Source organism: Aulonocara stuartgranti, assembly GCF_965226115.1.
Source record: "Aulonocara stuartgranti genome assembly, chromosome: 7".
In the NCBI taxonomy this organism is placed as follows: domain Eukaryota; kingdom Metazoa; phylum Chordata; class Actinopteri; order Cichliformes; family Cichlidae; genus Aulonocara; species Aulonocara stuartgranti.
This window is the reverse complement of record NC_138945.1, coordinates 37570772-37595796: the sequence shown is the minus strand read 5'-3', so window position 1 is coordinate 37595796 and position 25025 is coordinate 37570772. Positions and strand designations below refer to the sequence as shown.

Here is a 25025-nt window from a genome sequence, read left to right as displayed (position 1 = left end):
AAAACTAACCAAAACTTAAGAAAAAAAAATGAAAATGTCAGTGACCATAAATTTAGAGTCAAGGCTTCAAAATATCAGAAACATCATGGTTGCATCCATCCACACATCAGGCTAATAAACACTGGGACTAACCATCAGACGCTGCTGCAAGTGAGGCCATTTTTTTTATTCTTATGGAAGGCTGTTTATGTTGCTGGGGGGGGGTTGCCATTCAAAATGTTTAATTATTTTCTTAGACGTTTTGAGTTAGTAAGTTAAAAGTTTTAGATACCGAATACAAAATTGTAGATGATGACACAAATTTTCGACTTATGATCGTAAAAATTGTTTATTTCTCTCTTTCCATCAATCTATCCATCTATCTCACATTCCTTTGAACTGCTGCATGATGGAGAGGAGGTGTTCGCTGCGTTTCTGGATGTTGCTCTGCTCCTCCTTCAGTCTCTCCTGCTCCTGTAACACCTCCTCCTGAGGAGAGACACATCACACACATCAAATTTAACACTCCCACGTATCTCAAATAATGACTAACTGATGAACAGGACTGCATGTACAACAGTTTACCATGGATTTTTGTCTGCTAAGCTGTCATAAAGACACCTTAAACTGAAAATAACATCAGTGATTTCACATTCTGATCGTTTCCCAAAGCCAGCGCTGGAAACAGTGAAGCTGTGATGTGCAGCACAGTGTGGACGTAAACCAGGAAGTTAGAAAACTTATTTTATTTGTTTAATGACTGTCTTGTTTCCTGTTTACATGCATGAAATGCAAAAATATGTTAGTGAAGCAGAGTGTGCTTGTGTGTTAGTGTGTTTGCTTGTTTTACTGACTCTGAGTCTGCAGAGCTCCCTCCTCTCTCGGTCATTCTCCTCAGCTCTCGCTCGAAGCCAAGCTTCATTCTGAGAGCGATGTCTGTCCAGCATCTCCTGCAGCTCCTGACACACACACACACACACACACACACACACACACACACACACACACACACACACACACACACACACACTTGTGTAAATAAAGTATATCCTGGGTCTAAACACCTGAAATATGAACATGGCAGACGAAAGCAGAATTGCACAATAAAATTGCTCTATTAAGTAAAATAAATCATAAAACAGATTAAAACATCTTACAAAAAATATTAGAAACAATATATCACTGATTAACATGTGATTAGGTTTAAATAACGAGATCATACGGGATTGCACTACATTTACTGACTTCCTCTCATGCATTGAATTATGTTAGTGATCAGATAAAAATGTAATGGATTCATGGTAGATTAGATTAATGGGTTAGAGTGTGTAAGAGGTTAATGGGTTAGATTAGGATTAAATGAACTTAATGTAACAAGAACCAGGATAAAGTTCCTGATTTGTTTTTAAATTCATTTCCAGTTTTTACTGTTAAACTTTGAAAGGTGTTTTAACTTTTGGGTCTGAGCAGCTTAAATTTAGTCCTCAAATACTGTTCCAGCATTTTGGGATCCCAAGCAGAAACTTACAATACACCAATCACAGGTGGTCCACTCAGGGGGATTCACAGGACTAAAACAGGAGTCACTAGTGGTCCTGTGTTCACTTCCTGCCCTCTTGTTGCTTTAGAGCTTGATGCCAAACTGCACATACGATGACCTCGCCTTCTTGGGTCGTTTTCGTAACATTTCTGCACAAGCAGATCAAAGCAGCGGATCCATAATTTGGCTCGGCAGCAGCATGAGGTCACTCCATTCAAGGAGGATGAGAGGTGAAAGGTTCAGGTTTGAGGCCTGAAGCCTGTACATGTAAATCTAAAGAGAGAGGCAGGTCAGCAGAGTCACTGACCTCTTTTCCATCTCATTCTTTCCGGAGTTTACTCGATTTTATTGCCCTTCTTGTATTTATCCGTTTAAATAATCTGCTGTATATTTTAAACAGTATTGTTTTTCCTCTTTTTTGATTTTATAATCTGCACCCTTGTCTTGTGTATCCCAAGTTTCTGTAAATATTCTTTGTAAATAATAGTTAGTTACCAGTTTCAGCTTAGATTACATTCACATTGACCCCTTTATCTGGAGCTTTTACACATTAATAGCACCATCCTTATACCAGGAGTACAGAATAACTGTAAAGACTATATATCTACAAGGTTTCTGAAACTATACTCATGTAGCATGCAGCCTAAACCTGCCCCAGCCCCCAGGGACTTCACTGTTGACTTGGTGGATGTTAGAAGGCTGTTGAACCTGTTGTTGTTGTTGTCTATGTGCTTCATGAGCATCTTTCTCTCTTTGCAGAGCAGCTGCAGCTTTAGTCAGCTCTGACTTCTCTCTGAAAGAAAAAAAAACACATTCAGCCATTCAGGATGAGCACAGGAAATACGATGTTTAGAGGTGAGGCAGTTAAACCTTTAGCCTGATGAGCTCCTACAGTGGGTCACCTCATGCATGTTCTTGCCCTTTGAGTTGTAGTTAAATGTGTAAATGAAGATGTGCATGTACCGATCTAGTTTGTGGAACTCCTGGTCCAGCAGTGTGAATGCTGTTTGGATCATTGTCATTGCCTGATCACGCACTGCGCTGAAGTCTCTGTGGACAAACACCTGCAGCAGGAAATGCAATTTTATCTGCGTTGCATAGTAACCAGAGTTTCACCCTGGTCTTCCAACCCTCTGAATCTGCATGACTTTTTACCACCATTTGAAAAGAATGAATGAAGGCGAGTGTATTATGTTGACACCTGTGGATTCACCATCGTGTTCTTCTGCTGGACGGATGGAGCTGCCTCGCTCAGCTCGTAGCGGACGTTGGGAACTTTTGTGGGAGTGAAGCTGTTAACGGTCAAAACCAGAATGAAACCAGTGAGTTAAAACCGAGATATGAGACTCAAACAGAGCATGACAAGAGGCTCAAATGACACACGCACACACACGCACACACATTAAAGAGAGCCGGTGTGCACACACAGACAGCAGCTGCTGACCTGTGGCTGATACCCTGGAGACCAAACTCTGACAGAATCTCCTTCATCACTGTGGAGACAGAAGTTTTTTGTTTTTCAGTCTGACACAAAGTTCATCTGTGAGTTCTCATGGAGCAAGTGCAGTGCTGTAAATGATGTAAATGTAATGAGAGCTATTAAACTCACATAATGATAATAAAATAGATTCCCCTCAGTTTATGCGCGCTCTTCTTTGTTGTATGCTTAATTTTAATTGGCAGTTTCAATAATCATTAAGACTTCATGATTGAAAACTTGTATTTCAGTGTATTAAATGAAAAACTAAAATCTTCCATTTAAAAAAAATAATCCAGCCTTTTGCTGTGGCTCCAAACTGTGAGCAGTGCATCTTGTCTGTTTTAAATATCCTCGATATGTATCTCTAACTTGGAGTCCATCTGTGCTAATTTAAATGAGTAGCAAACAGTTCAGAAAAACCATGTCTGAAGCTCTGAGTGTTCTCAGAAACACAAGGATGTTAGTATTCGTAAAGTGGAGGAAGTTTGTAACCACTAGGACACTTTGTTAGGAACACCTGTCCAAACTCAGTAAATAAGGAGTTACTTGGTCAGCGAGATCAAGAAACAATTTTAGCAGCACTCCTTGACTGAAGCAAGGTTGAATTGTCTCCACTATGGAGAGGTAACCAGATGGCTTTTAAAGAACTCAGAGAGCACAAAGACTTTTTTTTTTTTTACATTTTATTATAACTACTCATTGTTAATTCCTGTGTTTAAAAAATGGCTTGAAAAGAATCTAAAGAAACAGCTACTGTGACTTTAGTCCCAAAAGCTGCATTTAATGTAGAAGACGACATACTGTGGTTGTGGGGGATGTGTGAAATTGAAAAACTTTTCTTTCTTTGTCTTTCTGGAATGAGTTTGATGTGACGTTTAAAAAAAAAAGCAGTACTTTTGATTTTAAATTTATCAACTTAAAATTTAAAAGTACTGCAGTGCACAAGAAAGTGTGTAAAAACAGAATCCATTCCTGTTGTGCCTATTTAAATGACCATTGACCTCTCCTCTAGCACCATCCTGTGGACAGCTTTGCCACTGCAGCTCCTGTGCTCTTTAACAAGAGCCAAATATGTTTGCCTTTACAGTTTTTTCTGATGGCTTTAACCCTAACTGTGATTCCTATAGCACAATTCCTAAAAGTATTAATGCTTATAGCAAAACCACTCACTGAGTTTGCAAAACTAAAAGCACAAACACTGCTTTGCACTCAGTTTGCAATTTTGTAACACACACTTTGCAAAACTGTAGGCACAATTCACTGCACAACACTCTTTTTGCAGAACTTTAAACACTGCTTACACTCAATTACCAAATTTCCAACACACTCCTAGCAAAATTATACACATGTATGGCTATCATTAACACTATTTTGCCAACTGTCTGGCACACTTTCACATGTGAAAACAGTTTTAGATAATTAGTCCACTTTGCAATCAGCCTAAGTACTATAAACAGGCCACAGGTAAGCTGTCTATGTGGAGTACAATGGAAGGAGCAGTAAGAGTGAGAAGAGTGAGAATCAGAGGAGGGAGAGGGGGTGGACGTGGAGGTGAAGAAGTTGGAGGAAGAGGACGTGGAGGTGAAGAAGTTGGAGGAAGAGGACGTGGAGGTGAAGAAGTTGGAGGAAGAGGACGTGGAGGTGAAGAAGCAAGAGGGTTAGAGGATGTTAGAGGAAGAGGACAAGGAGGAGCAAGAAGAGGACGAGGAGGGGAAAAATACTGAAAATTGTTACTTTACAGAATTGCTAGACGTCCAGATGTTGGGGGCAGAGGCAGAATGTTCGCTCCAGAGCAAGAGACCCATATAGTGAACATGGTGATTGCCAATAATGTAATAAGACTGCGCGAAATACAGCAGCGCATAATTGATAATGACACCATCTTTCAAAATATACACAGTGCAAGCATTTTTGCACTAAGTCGTGTACTTGCGCGCGCCACAGAATAAGAATGAAGCAAAGTTCCTTTCGACAGAAACACAGAACGTGTAAAGCAACTGCGATATGACTATGTGCAGGTAAGCTAGTGTCATTGGTTCTGAATTTGGAAGTGCATACTGTAGTGCTGTGCATGGGCCTGATGTGTTGCATTTGTTTTGTCTTGTCCAGAGAGTGATGGAACTAGAAGCAGATGCAATGGGACATGAGCTACTTTTTGTAGATGAGGCCGGTTTTAACCTCAGTAAAACCAGGAGACGTGGCAGGAACATTACTGGACACCGTGCCATCATCAATGTCCCAGGACAACGTGGTGGTAACATAACCATGTGTGCAGCTATGACCCGATATGTCATCATATGGGACAATGTTAGTTTCCATAGGGCTGCTTTGGTCCGCAACTGGTTTACAGACCATCCATCCTTCATGGCACTCAACCTCCCTCCATACTCTCCATTCTTGAATCCCATCGAGTTCTTCTTCTCTGCCTGGCGCTGGAAAGTGTATGACCGTCATCTTCATCAACAGGTAGCCCTTTTACAGGCAATGGAGGAGGCATGTGGAGATATTGACCAGGCATCATGTCAGACCTGGATATGGCATTCAAGGAGATATTTTCCCCGGTGCCTTGGACTGGAGGATATCGCATGCGATGTGGACGAAATTTTGTGGCCGGACCCAGAAAGACAACATGATGTAGGCTGATTGTCTTTTTTTTTTTTTTCCTTTTTTTTTTTTTTGTGAAATTCCTATTTTGTGTTCTGACTTTGTCTTGGTTTTGATGAGTGTGAATAAACACCAATACTTGAAGTTTGGATCCTTGTATGTTTACATGACTATGACAAAAGTGTGACCTCAAATTGAGATGTGTTTTGTATTCATACCATCAGTGTGCAGTTGGCGCATTGTGTGCTTGGTAGATGATGGCTTGTGTGTACTGTTTGATACGAAAACACCATTTTTACGAAGGTGTGAAGAGTTAATCTAGCTGTGTTCGCTTTTGCAAGAGAACTACAATGTTTTGATAATTGGGTGACAGGTTTTCTTATTTGTGTGTAGAGTTTTGCAAAAATAGCCAATAGTTACCAAAAATGTGCTTAAGCAATCAGAAAAAACTGTAATACACTATAACGTACCTGGTTGCCTCTCTGATGGGTTAATGAGCTTCATCACCTTTAGGTCATTGAAATTCTGCTCTTCGTTCTTCCCTCCAAACACATACAGCTGCCAATCAAGTAGGCACAAAAAGAACACTTTATTTCACATCACAGTAATAATAAAAAAAAAAACCTCGATAATAATATATTTTATTTTTGCTGACATGGCTGTGAAGGATGAAGGCGGTGTGTCCATGCCGACGTGTTGGAGGAATCCCGACGTAGAGCGGGACCTTCCACTTCGTCTTCGCTGCAGACACACAGTGTGAAGTATTTACACACTTTAACTCTTCAGAATTACACGAGTCAGTTTTAACTTCTCTGCAGCATCCAACCCACCAATACTGAGCTTGTGGATTTCACTGGACGACGTCACTGTGCCATCCTCATTGGTGCTTTTGCCACCAAACAGGTAGATGTCCTACATGAGATTTTTCCAAAAGTAATAAACAACAAAAAATAAATACAAAAACAAAACATTGTATTCAGGAGTCAACGTGACTGTTATTTAAAGCTACAGTTATTTTGCTTTACAAATAATATATTTTGATAATTGTATATTTCTGTCTTAACAGCTTTTTTGTTTATTTTGTTTTGTCCATTTTTCTTGTGATTTAAAAAATAATATCCTACTTGTTTTTATACTGTTATTTTTATACAGCTTTAAGGATATAGCGGCTATAGAGGCTCGCATATAGCAAGTATCAGTTTTCAGTAGCTAAATAAAGCTACTTTATTTCAGTGTTTTTAAAAACACTGAGAAAAGATTCACTATAAATAACAATAAAGAAAAATAAAGACTTTGTGGCAACACCCTCTAGTGGTCAGAATAATTATGACAGGGGGAAAAAAGAAGGACGGTGAGCTCATGGAGGCATACAGTCAGGTCAGGGTGGATGGATGATAAAAAATATTTAACCATGGCTGATCCAGAACCTAAAGGGACTATTATATATTGCTGTGAGCATGAAAACGGAGGTCCTCTAATGTAATTATATGCACACATGCAAACTGAATAAAGTTAAAAATTTGTTGCATTTCTTGCTTCTATAATGGGCACAAATTCACTGCACTGTCTGTTGCTTTAGAAGGATGACTCCATCCTCATCTACCGTCACTATTTCTGCTCCTTGCAGCTTCACTGTTACACCTTCTCTATACCAGACTTGTTCTTAAAAATCAGTAGCAGTATACTTCTCCAGTCCTCAGGCATCCTCATTTTCCAAGGTTATATTAAGTATTCTGTTTAAAAGTCCACTGTCTTTTCTCCTGGACATCTCCATACCTCCACAGATATGTCAACTGGACCAAGTACCTTTCCACAGCTGCCCTCCCTTCCACTTGAGAGAGGTGGCAACTGTCCAGCTCTCTCATGTACAGTGGGGCAAAAAAGTATTTAGTCAGCCACCGATTGTGCAAGTTCCCCCACTTAAAATAATGACAGAGGTCAGTAATTTGCACCAGAGGTACACTTCAACTGTGAGAGACAGAATGTGAAAAAAAAAATCCATGAATCCACATGGTAGGATTTGTAAAGAATTTATTCGTAAATCAGGGTGGAAAATAAGTATTTGGTCAATAACAAAAATACAACTCAATACTTTGTAACATAACCTTTGTTGGCAATAACAGAGGTCAAACGTTTACTATAGGTCTTTACCAGGTTTGCACACACAGTAGCTGGTATTTTGGCCCATTCCTCCATGCAGATCTTCTCGAGAGCAGTGATGTTTTGGGGCTGTCGCCGAGCAACACGGACTTTCAACTCCCGCCACAGATTTTCTATGGGGTTGAGGTCTGGAGACTGGCTAGGCCACTCCAGGACTTTCAAATGCTTCTTACGGAGCCACTCCTTTGTTGCCCGGGCGGTGTGTTTTGGATCATTGTCATGTTGGAAGACCCAGCCTCGTTTCATCTTCAAAGTTCTCACTGATGGAAGGAGGTTTTGGCTCAAAATCTCACGATACATGGCCCCATTCATTCTGTCCTTAACACGGATCAGTCGTCCTGTCCCCTTGGCAGAAAAACAGCCCCATAGCATGATGTTTCCACCCCCATGCTTCACAGTAGGTATGGTGTTCTTGGGATGCAACTCAGTATTCTTCGTCCTCCAAACACGACGAGTTGAGTTTATACCAAAAAGTTCTACTTTGGTTTCATCTGACCACATGACATTCTCCCAATCCTCTGCTGTATCATCCATGTGCTCTCTGGCACTTCAGACGGGCCTGGACATGCACTGGCTTCAGCAGCGGAACACGTCTGGCACTGCGGGATTTGATTCCCTGCCGTTGTAGTGTGTTACTGATGGTGACCTTTGTTACTTTGGTCCCAGCTCTCTGCAGGTCATTCACCAGGTCCCCCCGTGTGGTTCTGGGATCTTTGCTCACCGTTCTCATGATCATTTTGACCCCACGGGATGAGATCTTGCGTGGAGCCCCAGATCGAGGGAGATTATCAGTGGTCTTGTATGTCTTCCATTTTCTGATGATTGCTCCCACAGTTGATTTTTTCACACCAAGCTGCTTGCCTATTGTAGATTCACTCTTCCCAGTCTGGTGCAGGTCTACAATACTTTTCCTGGTGTCCTTCGAAAGCTCTTTGGTCTTGGCCATGGCGGAGTTTGGAGTCTGACTGTTTGAGGCTGTGGACAGGTGTCTTTTATACAGATGATGAGTTCAAACAGGTGCCATTCATACAGGTAACGAGTGGGGGACAGAAAAGCTTCTTACAGAAGACAGGTCTGTGAGAGCCAGAGATTTTCCTTGTTTGAGGTGACCAAATACTTATTTTCCACCCTAATTTACGAATAAATTCTTTACAAATCCTACCATGTGGATTCATGGATTTTTTTTCACATTCTGTCTCTCACAGTTGAAGTGTACCTCTGGTGCAAATTACTGACCTCTGTCATCATTTTAAGTGGGGGAACTTGCACAATCGGTGGCTGACTAAATACTTTTTTGCCCCACTGTATCCTACATTCATGAGATCCTGAAAGTACTCCTTCCATCTTCTCAACACAGTCTTTTTACTTGTTAGTTCATTTCCATCTCTGCCATTAATCACTCTGCCACGTTGCACATCCTTTCCAGCTTGACTTCTTAGTAGTCAATCACTAACAAGTCCCTTTCTACTTCCTTACTGTCCAGCCTCACAACTCCCTATAAGACCTTACCCTTTACTCTTCCCACCTCTCTAACACTATATTTTTTATGTGTTGTTTTTTTCTTTTAATATTAAGGCCCAAGCAGCCAGAGAAAGGAAGGCCTGGGTATTTCAGACTGTTGCCTAGATAAACTGCAGAAAAATGGATGGTTGGATGGATAAAAATATTAATATTATGGTAATATTAATTTTAGTACAGCTGGTTCTCCAAATCATGGCATAGGTAGAAACAAATTAATTATAATCACACCAATTCAATAATAAGTAAAATATATAATAGTGTTTTTTTTCTTTCCAGCACCTCTGCTACTGCTACTAGTACATTCATATAGTTCATTTCAGTGTGTGTGTGTGTGTGTGTGTGTGTGTGTGTGTGTGTGTGTGTGTGTGTGTACTTTATCATGGTGTGCAGTCAGTGTTTGTCCGCTGCAGGCTGCAGGTGATTCTCCTTTCACCTCCATTTTCTGCCACTGCAGGTTCTCTTAAAACCCAAAGGACATAAAGGTCAAAGGTCAGATGAAGTCATAAGAGTTATGTGTTTGACTTAATTTGTATATTTGCTGTATATATAAGCATGAATGATCTTTTCTAGATACACCTGTGATTTCTGATGCAGTTCAACATACACTGTTTAAATCTCTGACATTTGTGTAAATAGAAACTTTTTGTTTGATCGTGTGCAAGAAATAAAGTTGCATAAATAAATCTATCTGGTCATTTTAAAGAGAGTAATTCAAAGCTGCACTAATATTTAGTCGATCTCTATGATCATCTCCATCTCCCACCAAGTGTAATTATTATGTGCTATGTAAAACTAACTGGAAAATGCCTCAGCTTGGCTCTTACCTGTATTGAGAACATAGAGGTCTTTACAGAACTCTCCTCCTGCTCCATAACCTCCAAACATGAACACCTGATCTCCAACCAGAGCACAACTCTGACCCCATCTACACACAGAAAAAGGACATCTGTCAGATTCTTTGGGTTTCATAGATTAGTATGCTGCCAAAATAGAATTGTCATTGTTTTTATAAAAATCTGATAGTCGTGGTCCTGGACCTTGAAGTTTTGGGGCCTAAAGTATTATTTAGATTCGACATTTTTATTATCATGTTCCTGCTCCTGAGTGTGGTAACGGTTTATCTCAGTGTTCAGTTAGTCACTTCCTGTTTTATTTTGGTAAATCCATCTCTTTTGTGCTCTGCTTTTAACATAAAAAGTATTTGCCCCCTTCTTGATTTCTTTTTTTTTCATATTTGTCACACTTACATGTTCAGCCAACAAATTTTTCATATTGTACAAAGATAGCTGAGATTTTAAATGATGATTTCATCTATTAAAGGATGAAAGCTATGCAAACCTATCTGTATTTAGTCAGGTTATCTTTTTATAATATTAAAATTAGTTTCACAATCTGAAACATCTAAGTGTGAGAAATATGCAAAAAAAACTTAAACTTAAAAACTGGGAAATGCTTTTTCATAACACTGCATTGCTTCTCTCTCGTTATCCTTGTTCAGTTCCACCTGTTTCTTGTCACCCAGCTGTTTCCTCTGCCCACGGTACCCCTCGCTGTGTTCCTGTGTTTGTAAATCTTTCAGCTGAGCCCTGTACATGTAGCTTTCCTCTCACATTTCTCTGAGGTGTTTGGATTTTGTTATTTTGCCTCAGCTTTAAATTTACGTGTTGGCTTTTTATTAGCTAAATAAATAGCTTGCTTTTTGTTTCTGAATGCTGTCTTTGTGTCTCCAAATCATGACATCTGATGCTAAATTCCTTCACTGAGTCATGATTGTGAAGCTTGAACTACAGTTTTTGGTGACAGTGTGTCAGAGAAGAAGTCTCACAGGGCAGGAGGCAGAGATCCACTCGTTTTGACCGGTGTCCAGGTGAGAGACACTGAAACAGAGCAGAAAGGACATCAGAATCTAAACTGTAAAAACATAAATAGGGTGATTTGTTTTTATTAAGAAGAAGAAGAAGAAGAAGGAAGCTGAAAGCTGCATAAGTTTTTTGTTTTTTTTTGTAACCTGTGTTGAACACCATGAGGTCATCAGTTGGATTCCCCTCCACAGCACCTCCGTACACGTAGATGTTTTCGCCACCAGCAGCAGAGCAGTGTCTTAGAGCTCTGAGGGCCACACCCCCAACCGCTAAGCACTCCCAGGTCAGAGTCACTGTCAGGACATGGAAACCTAATGAAGTATGGGCGTCACTATGGGGGGCCCATTCTGCGTGCGACTTCTGTACCTGAGAAGCCCATTTAGGTATATACACACTCTATGACATCATACAAAGCCAAGAGTAGAAAAAAAAAGTGTCTGACTTTTTGGCTCAGTCATTACTTGTGCAGACCCTAACCTCACTATTTGAAACTTTGGTCATGTTTTATATGACCCACACACAACACAAATCAAACTAAACTAGTTCATTGTTTCTTCTAGCTGCTGTACATCCTCACCTATATCAAAGCTGTAGACTCCTGGGAGACACTCAGTGGCTTCAGGACTGGACGCTCCTCCAAACAGATACAGCCTTCCTTTCACAACACTGAGAAGGAAACAAAACATGGTGTTTACAGTAAAAATGCATCAGTGTGTTGCAGCATTGCAAGAGCTACAACTGTAATTATGACTATTTTGCTCAACATTTGTAACCTTGAATATTCAACAGAACTATTTATTATAACATAGCCTAATGTGAGTGTCCTGGCCCAAGACAGATCACATTAGTCTGTCTGTCTTGGGCTTTTATAATGGTGGGAGAAGCTCAGTGAGAAGAAAACATGCACACGGATAGGGGAACATTACAGTCATTGTGCTATCACTGAACTTAAAAAACTGTCTTTTTACAGGAGAGTTCCTTGAGCTTTGAATATAATTCAAGAGAAACACAAATGAATAAATTACGATGGAGGCTTCATCATAAGATGGAGTTTGTTTTTGACAATAAAGCTTGTCTTGGAAAACCAGTTGCTGGTTCCAGTTGCCACCATGACATGTCTATGTGTGCAGATAGAGCACCAAAGGGCTTGGAGGCAGATTTACATAATACATGGAAAGCGATGGAGACCGAAGCTAACAATCAACAACTAACTCAAGTAACCAAACGTGAACCAGGTGAGAGATCCTGTGCAACCATTAATGAGCCTTCTTCAAGTCCAGCCGGAGAAACCTTATCAGGAACTCCACCTCCTCTAGATCTTATTGACCAATCAATAGGGAAGCACAGACAACATATGCACAAGGAGGATAACGAGGGAACAGGCCACAGGTGGGAACACAGCTGACACTAATCTGACTGACAAGACAACGAAAGCAAAATTGAGCATAATACACATGAAACATAAGACTATTAAAATAAACAAGAAGTAGAAAGAATGAGATCGAGACTAAGATACATGGGCTTGACAGAGCGACTGGGGAGAAAACAGACATGGGTACATGACTGGGAAGGCTGAGAAACACAGGGATGAGACTAGGGAAGACTGAGCTCAAGAAACACCAATATAGGGCTAGAACATAACAAATAAAAACTGGGTCGAAGACCCAAAACCATGACACCTTTTTTTCTAACTATAGCACACAGCAGGAGAAAAGGCATCTCACCACTAGAAACTCTTTGGTTTTGGGTGGTGTTCAGAGCAAGTGTGCAGGAGAAGGACACACAAAGTCCACTTGATTGCTTTGAATTCTGAAGATAGTCACCTCATTTATTGTTATCTGTCTCGATTCAATGGAGAATATGCTAAATGTGAAAAGAATTTATGTAACGTTATTAAAAAAAAATGTCTATTTCTTTCTGACACTGACTGATTTCAAAATGTTTTAAACTATCAATAATTAGAGTTCAGAGTCAGTGCTGTATTTTACCACAGAGTGTGCCCTTCTCTGGCCGAGGGAACGTCGCCGCTCTGAGGAATCTCCTCCCAGGTCACATCTTCAGGAGTCACTACAAACAACACCAAAACATCAAATGCAAAGGCCAAAATAACTGATCTGATAATGTCATTTAAAACCAGTTAGTAAGTTAAGAGGTCATAAAAACGTGCTGTGACCTGTGAGGGTGCTTTCAGTTACTGTGGTCATGTTTCTTTGGAACGAGCTGCCTGCTGACGACCCGAGGTCAGTTACATCTGTGCATACATTCAAAAATAGACTTGAAGCCTTTTAGTTCTCACAAATCTACACTCGGTGTCTGTGTGTGGCTGTGCGTGTGTGTATGTTAACTTGTGTTTTACTTCTTTGTAACGTTTTATTTTGCTGTTTCGTTGTAAAGCTAAACCACTTTGTATGTTTTTAATCTTCTGTTTTAAACACATTAGAAATAAATTTGCTTTTGCCAAAAAGTATTTAGAAAAAACCCTGCGAGGCTTTTATTTTGGTATTCATGATATTTTATATAGCGTAAATAAAACTGACCTTGCCACTGTAAATGGACATACTGATAATTTTAATCAGATGCGATAATTATTCCAAACCACTGGAAAAATATAATAACTTTCTTTCTTTTTATTTATTTATTGTAGCTTTTTTTACTCCCAGTTTTCTAAAGCTTATGGTGCTTTTTAGGTTGTTTTCCTGTTTTTAATCATCATGGTACAATTTAAAGAAGAAGATTTTTTTTTGTCGTGGCTTTTTAATTGAACTGGGCTGTGTGTGAACTTAAAATTGAGTTCAGTAAATGGGTTTTAAATTCAGCATTATTAACATCCTAAAACTTTGCTCAATACCACTTGCAGAAGTCCAAACCTCCAAAAATGCATGCGAGAAAAAGCACATCAGGACTACAGCTGCATGTTGTACCTGTTAGCATGTAGAAGTCACTGAAGTAAACAACACTGCCCTCCTGAATCAACCAGAAAAGACTGATTAGCAGAAGCACAGACCACCCAGGCTCCATGCTTCACTCATGTTTCACTGTGACTGAATAAAAAAGAAAAATAAACAGTGGTCTCACCTCTTGACTGATGCTGCAGGCACCTCCGAAAAGAAAGGCAACGTCTCCAGCCACGGCTAAAGCATGGCCGTGTCTGTGGATTTAAAGAAACACAGAAATAGAAGCGGGTCAGACATCATCTTCACTGAGCTTAGTATTATGTGTGCAGCAGTTCTTCACCAGGTTGTTTTTTACCAATATGATGAACTTTAGGCCGCCTTTGAACCTTAGTCTTTAATGTCATCTTACCCATTGTCTCTGTCTCTCTCCTAGTTACCTTTTTGGACCCTTTCCTGGAAACATTTCTGTTTGGAGACTCACCTGCCCGTGGACTGTAGACACTCCCAGCAATGCCGATTAACCTGTAAGGGAAAGACCTCAGCAAACTTGCCTGCCCGCTGTTCATTCCCAGAGTGTCTGAATTTCCCCCTGTTGAGCTGATGCTCCTCTTAGCCCCAAAACCACCTCTGAGATATGTAAGGCAAAGGTCCAGACTCAGAATACTCACAGTCATATTCCTTCTCCTTTGGAACTACAGTTAATGCAACTCATTTCCAGCAGAGCTCGTCTGCACATTGTTGTTATAAAGTCTCTCTCTCTCAGTCCCACTGGCAGTCATCAATAACCATTGCCAACTGTAATAAGCTACAAAAAACTGCCAATAGCTGTTTGAGTCTGCTCACTGAGTCCATTTTGAGCACAATTATTACAAGAATGAATTATGATGAGGTGGATGAAAATGTTGGCACAGCATTAAGTTGGGCATTCCTAAACTTAAGACTTTTACTTATTACAAGCTCATTTTGAAATGTAAAAAATCTTCTATAGCCCACCAAAGTCTTTATTCACATTAGCATAAGAAGACATATTTTCTGCTTCATGTTGTCATTGATTCCTTTTGATCTTCTGATGTTTGGTTTGAGGCAGATTCTTTATCAACAGCTTTACTTTGGCCAATAGTGCTGCATTTTAGCTCTTACACTAATGAGCTATAGTAAAGAGATCAGGAGCCAAAATAAGCCAGAAATCAAGAATAATGTAAAATTTGTGGTAATGTTTCATTTTTAAATCTTTTAAGTTTGTGTTATGTAATATTTCTGTTTTTATGGTGATAAAAATTAAATTACAAATTGAAAAAATGACCTCTTGCGGCCCACGCCATCTAAAATCACTGGACTGGACTTATGGTATATAAACTGACGTAGCCATGAGTGACATCATCCACTGATATCCACTGAAGTACCCTAATGCCTAAATTATACTTTCAACATCCATGAGTTGACATAAATTTTGTCATCAGACGGTGACAAGCCTGTTTTGTGGTTTCCCCCACAGAGAATGTGAATTTCAATGCACCAATTAGGCATGTTCTCGAATTCCAACAGGAATGACTCGGTTGTTGGGTCTCCATCTGTCCATGTCAAGAAACCTCAGGACAACCAAGCTGACCAAGGAACCTGGAACACTTCAACAAGCCAATAAAGTCACTAAACTATTTAAAAGACATGCAGCAATGGAACTGGGGGCTTCCCATAAACTTCTATCCAACCAAACTTACTTTTGCTACCAGAGGAGTTGCAGGTTTAAGGTTTTAACGTGATTAAACTCAGTTTATTTCATTACTTTAATGGTCTACTGACCTGATCGTATCGTGTAAAACAATCTTCACTATAACAATGTCACAATATACTACTCCTACAATATATTATCATATGTTAGCATTTATACACTAATCTTTCAAGAGTGATTGTTACCTGTTTATTTGTGGTATATACTGCATCAGAGCACCACCTTTATATTATTTAGGTTGGCGCACTCACCTAGGACTTGGGGCTTTTCCTTTTATCTCCTTCTCCAACCAGTGACCGCTGGCCAATGCCATCTTCACACCTACGGTGTCTCCGTCTCTGTCTCACACACAGTTTTGCTTTATTGGGGTAACAGCTGTAACAAGCACATAGTTTGTTTTTCAATCATGAAAATATGTAATTTTTCTAACTGAAAGTTACTGAATCTGTAAGAACAAGTAACAGCTGCTAATAAAGGCACAGGTACCAATGTGTTGTTAAAGAGCATCACACCAATTTTTGCTCATAAGCCCTAAAAAGTGAAATAACGCAGCCGAAGTTTTTACTCGTTTTCGAAAACATATTATGAGGATTGTCATTGTTAATACAGTCTGATATTTCATACTCATATTCTCTATACAAAATTCTTCCAGGTGTGCACATAATATATCCTTACTCAAAACAAATTGTGGTTCTTGCAAAATTCAATTCTTAATGGTGACCAAACCTTAAATTTTCATGCAGTTTCCCCTGCAGGTGGTGCCACAGATGCAAGGTAATCTCAAAACGTGCCTTTTTGTAGCTCCAGTTACGAACACCAACAGCAGCAGCGGAATAAAATCCACCTGTGGAGGTGTTTGTATCTGCCAGGAAATCGGCTTCTTCCCTGTTATTTCGTTGTTTTATTGATGCTGGATTAAGCCCACAGATGAGTCATCTCAGCTCCACAGTCTGACAGCTGCTCTTTGAGTCTCAGCTTACAGGTAAGCTACACTTCCCTCTGCAGGTAGACCGTTACCCAGCAACACCTCCAAACACAGAGCCGAGCCAAGCAGGTCAGCATTTAACAGGATGAGAGTGAGAGCAAAGTGCAGAAAAAAGTGAGGAAAACACTCTTTAATATACACGTAACACGAAATCCACTCATGTTCTACACTTTGCTTTAATATTCTTTCTTATAACAGCTTCTGTACAGTAGGTGGCGCTCACTTATTGTATTTGAGTTTACTATCTACGTTTTTCTGTCTGGTTTTCCACTTTTTTCCATAACTGCAGTGTATGAGACACAGTAGTGCAACAAAAACTCATGACTTTATGTTTTTAAAACTCTTTAAAGTTACATTTATGAATGTTGACTATATTTTTCTAAATGAATATAACATGAAATGGATTGAACTTAAAATTAAGTCCATGTGACTTATATTCAATGCATAGTTAAGTAATGCACAGTTAAAATAAACCAGTTGGTGCAACCTGACCATCTTTAGCTGAAGTCTTACTTTTTCTGAGACAGGTTTGTTTACATTAAACATGAAACACAGCAGCAGTGTGCCAACTTTATCTTTGATTTGTTTCCAGGTGCTTCAAATTTCAGCCCCTTAAAAGCTGCACTAACTTCTAACCGAGCACAGTATTAAATTGTAAATGTGTTTTTATAAAGACCTTCAGCTGCAGTATAAATCTAACTGTATCTAACGTGCAGACATGCAATTAGAAGTGAGGAGAGACAGGGGGCGACAAACTCACAAAGAAGTAAAGATGACAGGAGGTGGAGAAGGGCTGAAAGTGAGAAATCCACCGACATTTTTAGCCTTTGTTACCTTTCTGTTATCTATTACTGATAATAAAAATGCAGGCTTGAATGTTTAGTGTTTATTTGCTGTATATGCTCAAATGTGTGTTCAGGCTAAAGGAAAAATTAATGCAATAGCCTGTCATTGGCACTCACGGGGTAATAACTGATCACATTTATTGCTTCACTGCAGAGAAAAGATAAACTACTTTATCCATACTTACTACAGAGTAAGGGCCTGTCAGTCCTGTTGTTTGGTGTGTTAACGTGGCTTATGTTGTTTGAATTATGTACTTCACTAAATTTGGTCCAAAATCTGCTTGTTATTTAAAACAGACTGCCTGAATTTCCACTCAGGCTGAATTTGGGCCATTGAAGGTTTTATAACTTTGATCATTTCAGTATTTTAGGCATTTTCTAACCAAAAAACACAACTCTGGGCTCCATGGAACAGGAAGTTCACAGCAAAACGACCTGCACCACATCACTTATGAGCATGTCAGAGACAGACTCTGTGACGGACCAGCACACCAGATCAGCTGGGAGTCACCAAAGAACAGCAGAACTGGCAGGTCAGCCACTGGTGCCCTGTTTTCTTAACAGGTTCACACTGAACACATGTGGCAGATGTGAGAGAGTCTGGAGTGGGGTCTGTCGCTTTGATTTTCAGCACAGCAGATGAAATGGACTCTCACTGGTCTCTGTTTCTGAACCAACTAATACCCATGAAGTTCAACCAACTCTGATCAGTTAATCATTTAATTCTTGATTGCAAAAGTGTTCTTGCATTGGCTGGCAATGAGGAATTCCACATGGATGTGGTTTCCGTTTAAAGGTCTAAATGAAAGATTAAAGGCTTCTGTAAATACAGCATGTCCTTTAAATTGCCCAAAGCCAAAGATTTGGGCTTCTGGTGACTCGAAAACAGATCAAATGGTACATACATGTGTTTTTGCCAGAGAGACGCTGAGTCACCTGCATTTATCTCCGGAGTGTATAAATATGTGTTCTTTCAAATGTATCCATGGAAATATGATTTGCTTTTAACTGGTGGAAGCTCCAAGATGCCTGGTTTCTCCTCAGTGCACCAGCTGCTGCAGGTAAACACAGGGCCAGAGAGAAAATCTTTGATTTCATTTCTCCAGACACTGCCTCACATCTGTTTTCTTTTTTGGAGCATGATCACAGCTCATCTCTGCCTCTGAGGCTCTTCATGTCCGTGTACATCATTCTTATGATCTTTTTGGCCTCACTGGGTAGATTAAGGCACTAAAAAAGTGTAATCACGGCTATCCTTTATGTGTGGAGGCAGAATAATGCTTCTAAAATAAGATGGTGATCACTTTAAATGTTTCAATCTGCGTCTGCTTCTCTCCTGATTGATGATGCGAGTCGGCCGGTCACGTTTCCCACCGTCACCACTCTTTTTTTGTCATGTTTTATTCATACAGACAGTAACACACACACATACATAACGACCACAGCCACAGACACGTGAGTCTCTCGTTTTTTCACCTCCGTCTGCCACTGTCAAAACCAACCGGGGTCCAGCCTCGTTTTCAAAATAATACACACACGTTCCCCCAATTTCTCAGTACTGGTCTTAAGGCTGATGAAAATCTACTGATTTGAATAAATTATGTATTTAAATCTTTAATTAATTAAATGTTGCGAATAAAAACTGATTCTTTGATTTTTCTTTTTTTTTCTATTCCGCCTCTTCACTTTTAGCAGCACTTTTATTGTGAAAGGATTATATCCGGTCTTGTGTTATTGTTCTGCCTTATATAAGACCTTATTGTCCCAACTTGACTTGAAAACGTGCTTATCCATGGGGGTCCTGGCCAAGCAGACGCTCTCACAGTCCTTTTTCAGTCCCTTTCTTCATGGCTTAAATCAAATAGATGGTCCGGTTTCTGTTCTGGCCCCGTCAGGCTCAGGGAGGCTCTAAGACACAAATATCTCCAATGGACCGAACCGTACTCAACTGATCATCAGTCAAGTTTAGTTTATCAGACAGGAAATAGAGTTCGGCTTTCAAAGTAAAAGAAATTACCGATTAGTTTCTGTTAGTGAAATGTGGAAATAAACATTTGTATTTCTTTGGGTCTTTTTAGCTTAAAAACAATAATTAATTCTCTTGTAGTTCTTTTTTAAATTTTTGAGGATTTTATCCAGGCATGCTAGATGCTCTAAGGCTGTTAATGTTCATTTTCTCTTTGTAGTAGCTAACTCTGTCCTGTGTTTTAGATATTAGCTAGGAAAACACAATTGCTTATTGCTTTTCTGTACTGTACATGAGTATGTCCATTTTAATATTTCAATTGCGGCTTATTTTATTGTGATGTATTATAAATCTAGGTTTGTTTGTTTGTTTTTCAGATACTTTTGTATTATTGCTCTAATAATACACTTCAGTTTAGTTTGTGTATAATTGTTTAGAAATTTATGCCCCTTGCCTTTTTAATTCTAGCAGTCTCTAGGGGTAATTACTTTGTCATAGAAGTTGACTGACTGCAAACCCAGGCCTGGTATTTAACTGTGACTGGCTGTGGATGACTTATGAGTTGATATGCTCCAAGAATAAACGTTACCAAAAGACATAGTTCCTCAGTAACCCTTCTTTGATGCTGAGTCTGCATCCACTCGACTGAAGAGCATTTTTTTTTTCTTCTTTGATATGAGAGTAACAGCATAGTTGTAACTATAGTTAGTAGAGCAGGACGATATGACCAAAAATATTTATCACGATATACATTTGAAAATTTGCGATAACGATATAACTGACGATATAATTGACACTAGACAAAATACTTTACAACTCCACAACTTTATTAGTGCAAAAAAAAAAACATTAATGTATTTTCACTTAAACAAGCAACTGTTTTTTTTATCTGCATTAAAGTTAAATAAAAACGTAACAGTGCGAATGTAAATTCCTTGCTGACACTTTAACCAAAAGACATTTCCAGTGGAAACTGGCCGACATATCCTCAGCATAACCATGTATAATATCCACAAAACTTAAAAAGAGGTTATACACACACAATACTGTAATATTATGTTGAAGCACAGTACATATCACTCCGCGAGGCTCCTGCCTACGGTAGCCATAATGCTCCAACAATCCATCAAGCGGTGCGGCTTCGTAGCTTAGCAAAGTCGTACTGAAACATTTGACAGATTTTCGAGCGCCGTGTACGACATAAAATCGTTTCGAGGTCAGTAAACAAAACCAGAATTCATACATAAGGCACACGGGATTATAAGGGGCACTGTCGATTTTCAGAACAATCAAAGGATTGATTTTAAGTGTGCCGTATTTTCCAAAAAACACGGTAATAACGACGGCCCGCTAGCATGCTCTACCAAAAATAACGATCCGCTTTCGCCCTTCTCATTCTCCGTCACCGCAACCATGCTTTTTCGGCCATGTGCATATGAAAACAAAGGCACTGCGCATGCGCGTTTTACCGATATTCTATTGCAATATTTCATTTTCTTATCATTGCCCAACATTATACCGGTATTACCATGAACGGTATGATATGGCCCAGCCCTAATAGTTAGTACAGTAATCCATTATGTTACTGTATTACTGAAAAGGTAATGGTAGGAAAACTGAGCCATACTGTTGAAATGTAATCTGTTAACTTTCCCTTTGCTTGTGAAGAAAAATATCTGAATCGTTTAGCAGAGGTGGGTCGAGTATCCAAAAATTGTACTCAAGTAAGAGTAGCATTACTTTAAAATATTATTACTCAAGTAACAGTGAAAAGTAGTGTTCAAAAAAGTTACTCAAGTAAGAGTAAAAAAGTACTTGGAGAAAAGACTACTCAGTGAGTAACTGTTTGAAATGTCCGATTTATTTTTTAAATAAATGCTATCAGACAAACAAAAATAAATAAATATACAAATTTTTGTATTTTCAAAAGGAATATATGTAAAAACATCAACAAAATAAGGCACAACAATTCTAATTTCCAGATTTCAGTTTTTCACAACATAAGGCTTTTTTCACCAATGCCTACAGTAAATAATATAAACAGTGCAAACAATTTCCAGTGACAAGATATGCTGTAAACTTTACATTCACTTTTGCTCCAAATGGCACAGCAGCCTCAGAGAAACCATTAGAACGAGGCATCTTCAACATATGTCCATACAAGGCAGCTCAGTTTACCATAAATTGTGTGGGTGTGCATCTATTACTGCATATTTAGCAAAAACGGGCCATTTCTTCACTCAGTGAAGTGATGGTTAAGCTTCAGCAGCAGTTTGCTCTCAAGGTTCTTTCTGTGAAGCTGTAACTGTTTAGCAGTGAACAGGAGTCCTGCATGACTAAGAAGTCCTTCACAAGCTCCAGATGCAGGAAGAGCTGTACTGATTTTGATCGAAAGCTTCTTGATGTGAGGAAAGCCATGCAATAGATCCACACCTCCAGTGAATGGGCATGAAAGGTACCTCTCCAGCTCCCCTACTTCTGGCTTTCCTGACCCCATGGACCCATCATCTTAGCCAGTTAGGCTGCTGTTTGTGCTGGACTCATCCATCTCTGTGTCTAGGTGATGTCTGATGAAGTTGAGACCTGTGGAAAGATGTATGGTTTTCAAAAGAATTAGGTCTGGTCATTATAGTAATGTATACACTGCCAAGCTGCAGCTGTTTGGCAAGAACATTTGATCACACTGGAGATGTTTTTTACTAACTCCTGTTGAAAAACAAAATCTTGTCATTCATATCCCACACAAAGAGTTTGCAATGAATTCCAGATTAAGTTTAAAATAAGAACCAATAGATCCTCCTTGCACTGTTTGGCTGTTACTCTGGGGAAAGACAGTGATGGAAGCCGTGACCATTGCTGGACTGGCCATCGGCCCACCGGGTAATTTTTCGTTTTTATGGGCCGATGATTTTTTTTTTTGTAAGAGTATAAACAATGAGAGGTGGTGGATTGGCCAGATGCTGGTCATGTGTAAAAAATAACTCAATTGTTTGGTGGTGGCTATGGCGGAGCTTCCACAGAAGCCAGCAGGTAGATGAGGGAAAGGTGAGGCCGGAGGAGGAGAGACCCGAGGCGGCTGCAGGTGAAATGAACTTCAGGTAAGAAGTTATGACCTGCAGTCTATCTGGGTCAGATATAAACCAAGTTCAGGTGTAGTTTATTTTCGTTGTGCTGACTTTTTACAGTCAGTTACAATAACTCTTACTAGCTAGCATGACAGAGTTTCTATACAGCTGGTGGGTGCTATGATGTTACTGATAGTGAACTTTATTTTATTCATAAGGTTAGTAGAGTTTCCAACCATCCTGTACAAACAGAATCGTCCCGCATTCAGAAAAAATATTACGCGTTTCGTATTGAGCTGAAAACAAACAGAGTTTGTCCTGTACTTCAGCTACAATGGAAAAAGACACAAAGCTGGAGGTATTCTGTCTTTACGCTGCCAGCTGCCTCTTCTCCTCTCATTCTCTCCCCCTCCCTCTCCTGTTGCTACTTCAATCATGAAACTGATCAATGATCAGCTGATCGGCTTTTCTCTCTTGTTTATCACCCACTTTGTGCCAGAAAGATGTTGCGCTTGATCAGCTGTTGTTAGCATTTATTTAATATTAATTTCGAGTATCAGCTGATGTTTGCTGGAGCCAGGGCTGTAAAAGCTGCTGGTCATGATGTCGGTTTGGTTATCTGGTGAGAGGGAAACATGAAGATGAAACCAGGAGATGTTCTTACTGAATCATCAGAGCTGAACAGGTGATGGAGAAACAGGTTTACCTTTTAGGTGACATGAATGAGTTGAAGGGAAGCTATGAACTGTTTCTGAGAGACAAATAACACCAGGATCCTTTTTTAGTATCTAACAGCTGGTAACTGTACAGGGGCGGGTCTAGCAAAGTTTTCCCAGGGGGGCCAGGTAGGGCATTATCAGGGAAAGGGGGGCACAAAGAAATACTTTTCTTTCTTATTCTCATTTAAAAAGTTTTTATCTGACGTAAAATGTATAGAAATCATACATATACCAACAAGACAGTGTACATCACTGTCACAACAGCATCTGTTTTCATTCAAAGGCTTTATGGCTTTTCCTATAGCCTAATACCTGGTGGGCCGGTCTCTAGTCAAAATGCCCGGACCGATTTTTTGTCCCAGTCCAGCCCTGGCCATGACTGGAGCTGCGATGTAGCCTCTAATCTCTCCATGGCCCTCCCGAGAAGATAAACACCTCAGTCTGCGTGGCTGCAAAATTATGAAAAACACCCCTTCCAACCACAGGGTAGGGAGTTGGATGAAGCTAGCCTCCAAAAGCTGGGCATACACTGTGCAATTTTTTTGGCCCATTTTGAGCCGATTTTTCAGTCGCGCAACCGTTTTTTGGGGATCGGCCCGAGTTTCGCCTTAATCGTGTGTCATGCATCATGTAGTATACATGGGGTAACGAAAAGCGATTAACACCTCACGACCAGCTCCAAATCATCAATCGTATGGTCGCAAGAAAATCAAACCTGTTTGAAATCCTGTCGCCCCTCAACGCAGCCTCTCACACTGCGCACGCACAAGCAGAAATGAAAGTGAAAAGGCGGAGCAGCATGGCAGTGGACATGAGATGGAGGCACAACTTGTAGAACTGTGGCAAGCTTATCCGAGTACGGAAGCGTAGAGCTGCCACCCAGGCAAAAGAAAAATAGAGCTATATCACGTTATAACGTGAAAAGTTTATTGTTCTAACAATATATTTTTCATGTTAGCGCAATATACCTTTCATGTTTGAACAATATCACGTTATTGATATTGTTCAAACATATATTGTTCAAACGTACAATATTATATTGTACGTTCGTACAATATAATATTTATATTGTACGAACGTGATAATTATGTATATTGTAATAATGTTGTTAGAACAATATACTTTTCACGTTATAACGTGATATAGCTCTATTTTTCTTTTGCCTGGGTGGCAGCTCTACGCATCCGTACTACGCTTCCGTATTCCATGAAAAGAGTTGGATGGACATTGCTGCTCAATTGCAGCTGCCTGGTCAATGTGTTTCATTAGTAATTTAGCAAAGTTGATGGTGGTGGTGTGTGTCTGTGTGAGTGAAAGACAGAGAGGGAGAGCGAGAGACAGATTTTGTATGATAAGCTTCATGTTATGGACGCACAGTTTGAGCACTCAAGTCGCATCAGAGCATCAGGCCGTATAGTGCGAGACCCTGCATCGTGACCTTTGAACTTCTAACCCCTGAGATTCAATTGTACAGTTTGAGCAGGAGCTGAATAACGCGACTGAAAAAAAAATCGCATGCCATGTTTTCATGTGTTTCTTTCCGTGTGTCCGCTACTTTGAAACGCTTGGCCCGCTCTGCCTTCCACAGTTTCAAACTGGTCATGTGACTGCATGGCCACATCTGATTGGTAAAAGAGTTACTGGAAACTCCACTGGCGGATGTTATCTAATGTGTT

The 25025-nt window shown here is 39.8% G+C and overlaps 1 protein-coding gene across 1 annotated transcript; it reads right to left on the bottom strand.

Moving 5' to 3' along the window:
• Positions 1-356: 356 nt before the first annotated feature.
• Positions 357-16743, bottom strand: LOC309711385 (kelch domain-containing protein 1). Its single transcript, XM_082541668.1, has 19 exons — positions 16496-16743; positions 16021-16144; positions 14222-14294; positions 14068-14110; positions 13135-13213; positions 11724-11812; positions 11293-11439; positions 11110-11161; positions 10109-10209; positions 9658-9743; positions 6434-6515; positions 6259-6344; positions 6074-6161; positions 2964-3012; positions 2721-2811; positions 2483-2583; positions 2228-2312; positions 834-938; positions 357-468 (listed from the first exon to the last, which is right to left on the bottom strand). Exons 2-19 carry the CDS (start codon positions 16080-16082, stop codon positions 364-366), a joined length of 1524 nt encoding a protein of 507 aa, XP_082397794.1. The 5' UTR covers positions 16083-16144; positions 16496-16743; the 3' UTR covers positions 357-363.
• Positions 16744-25025: the final 8282 nt, after the last annotated feature.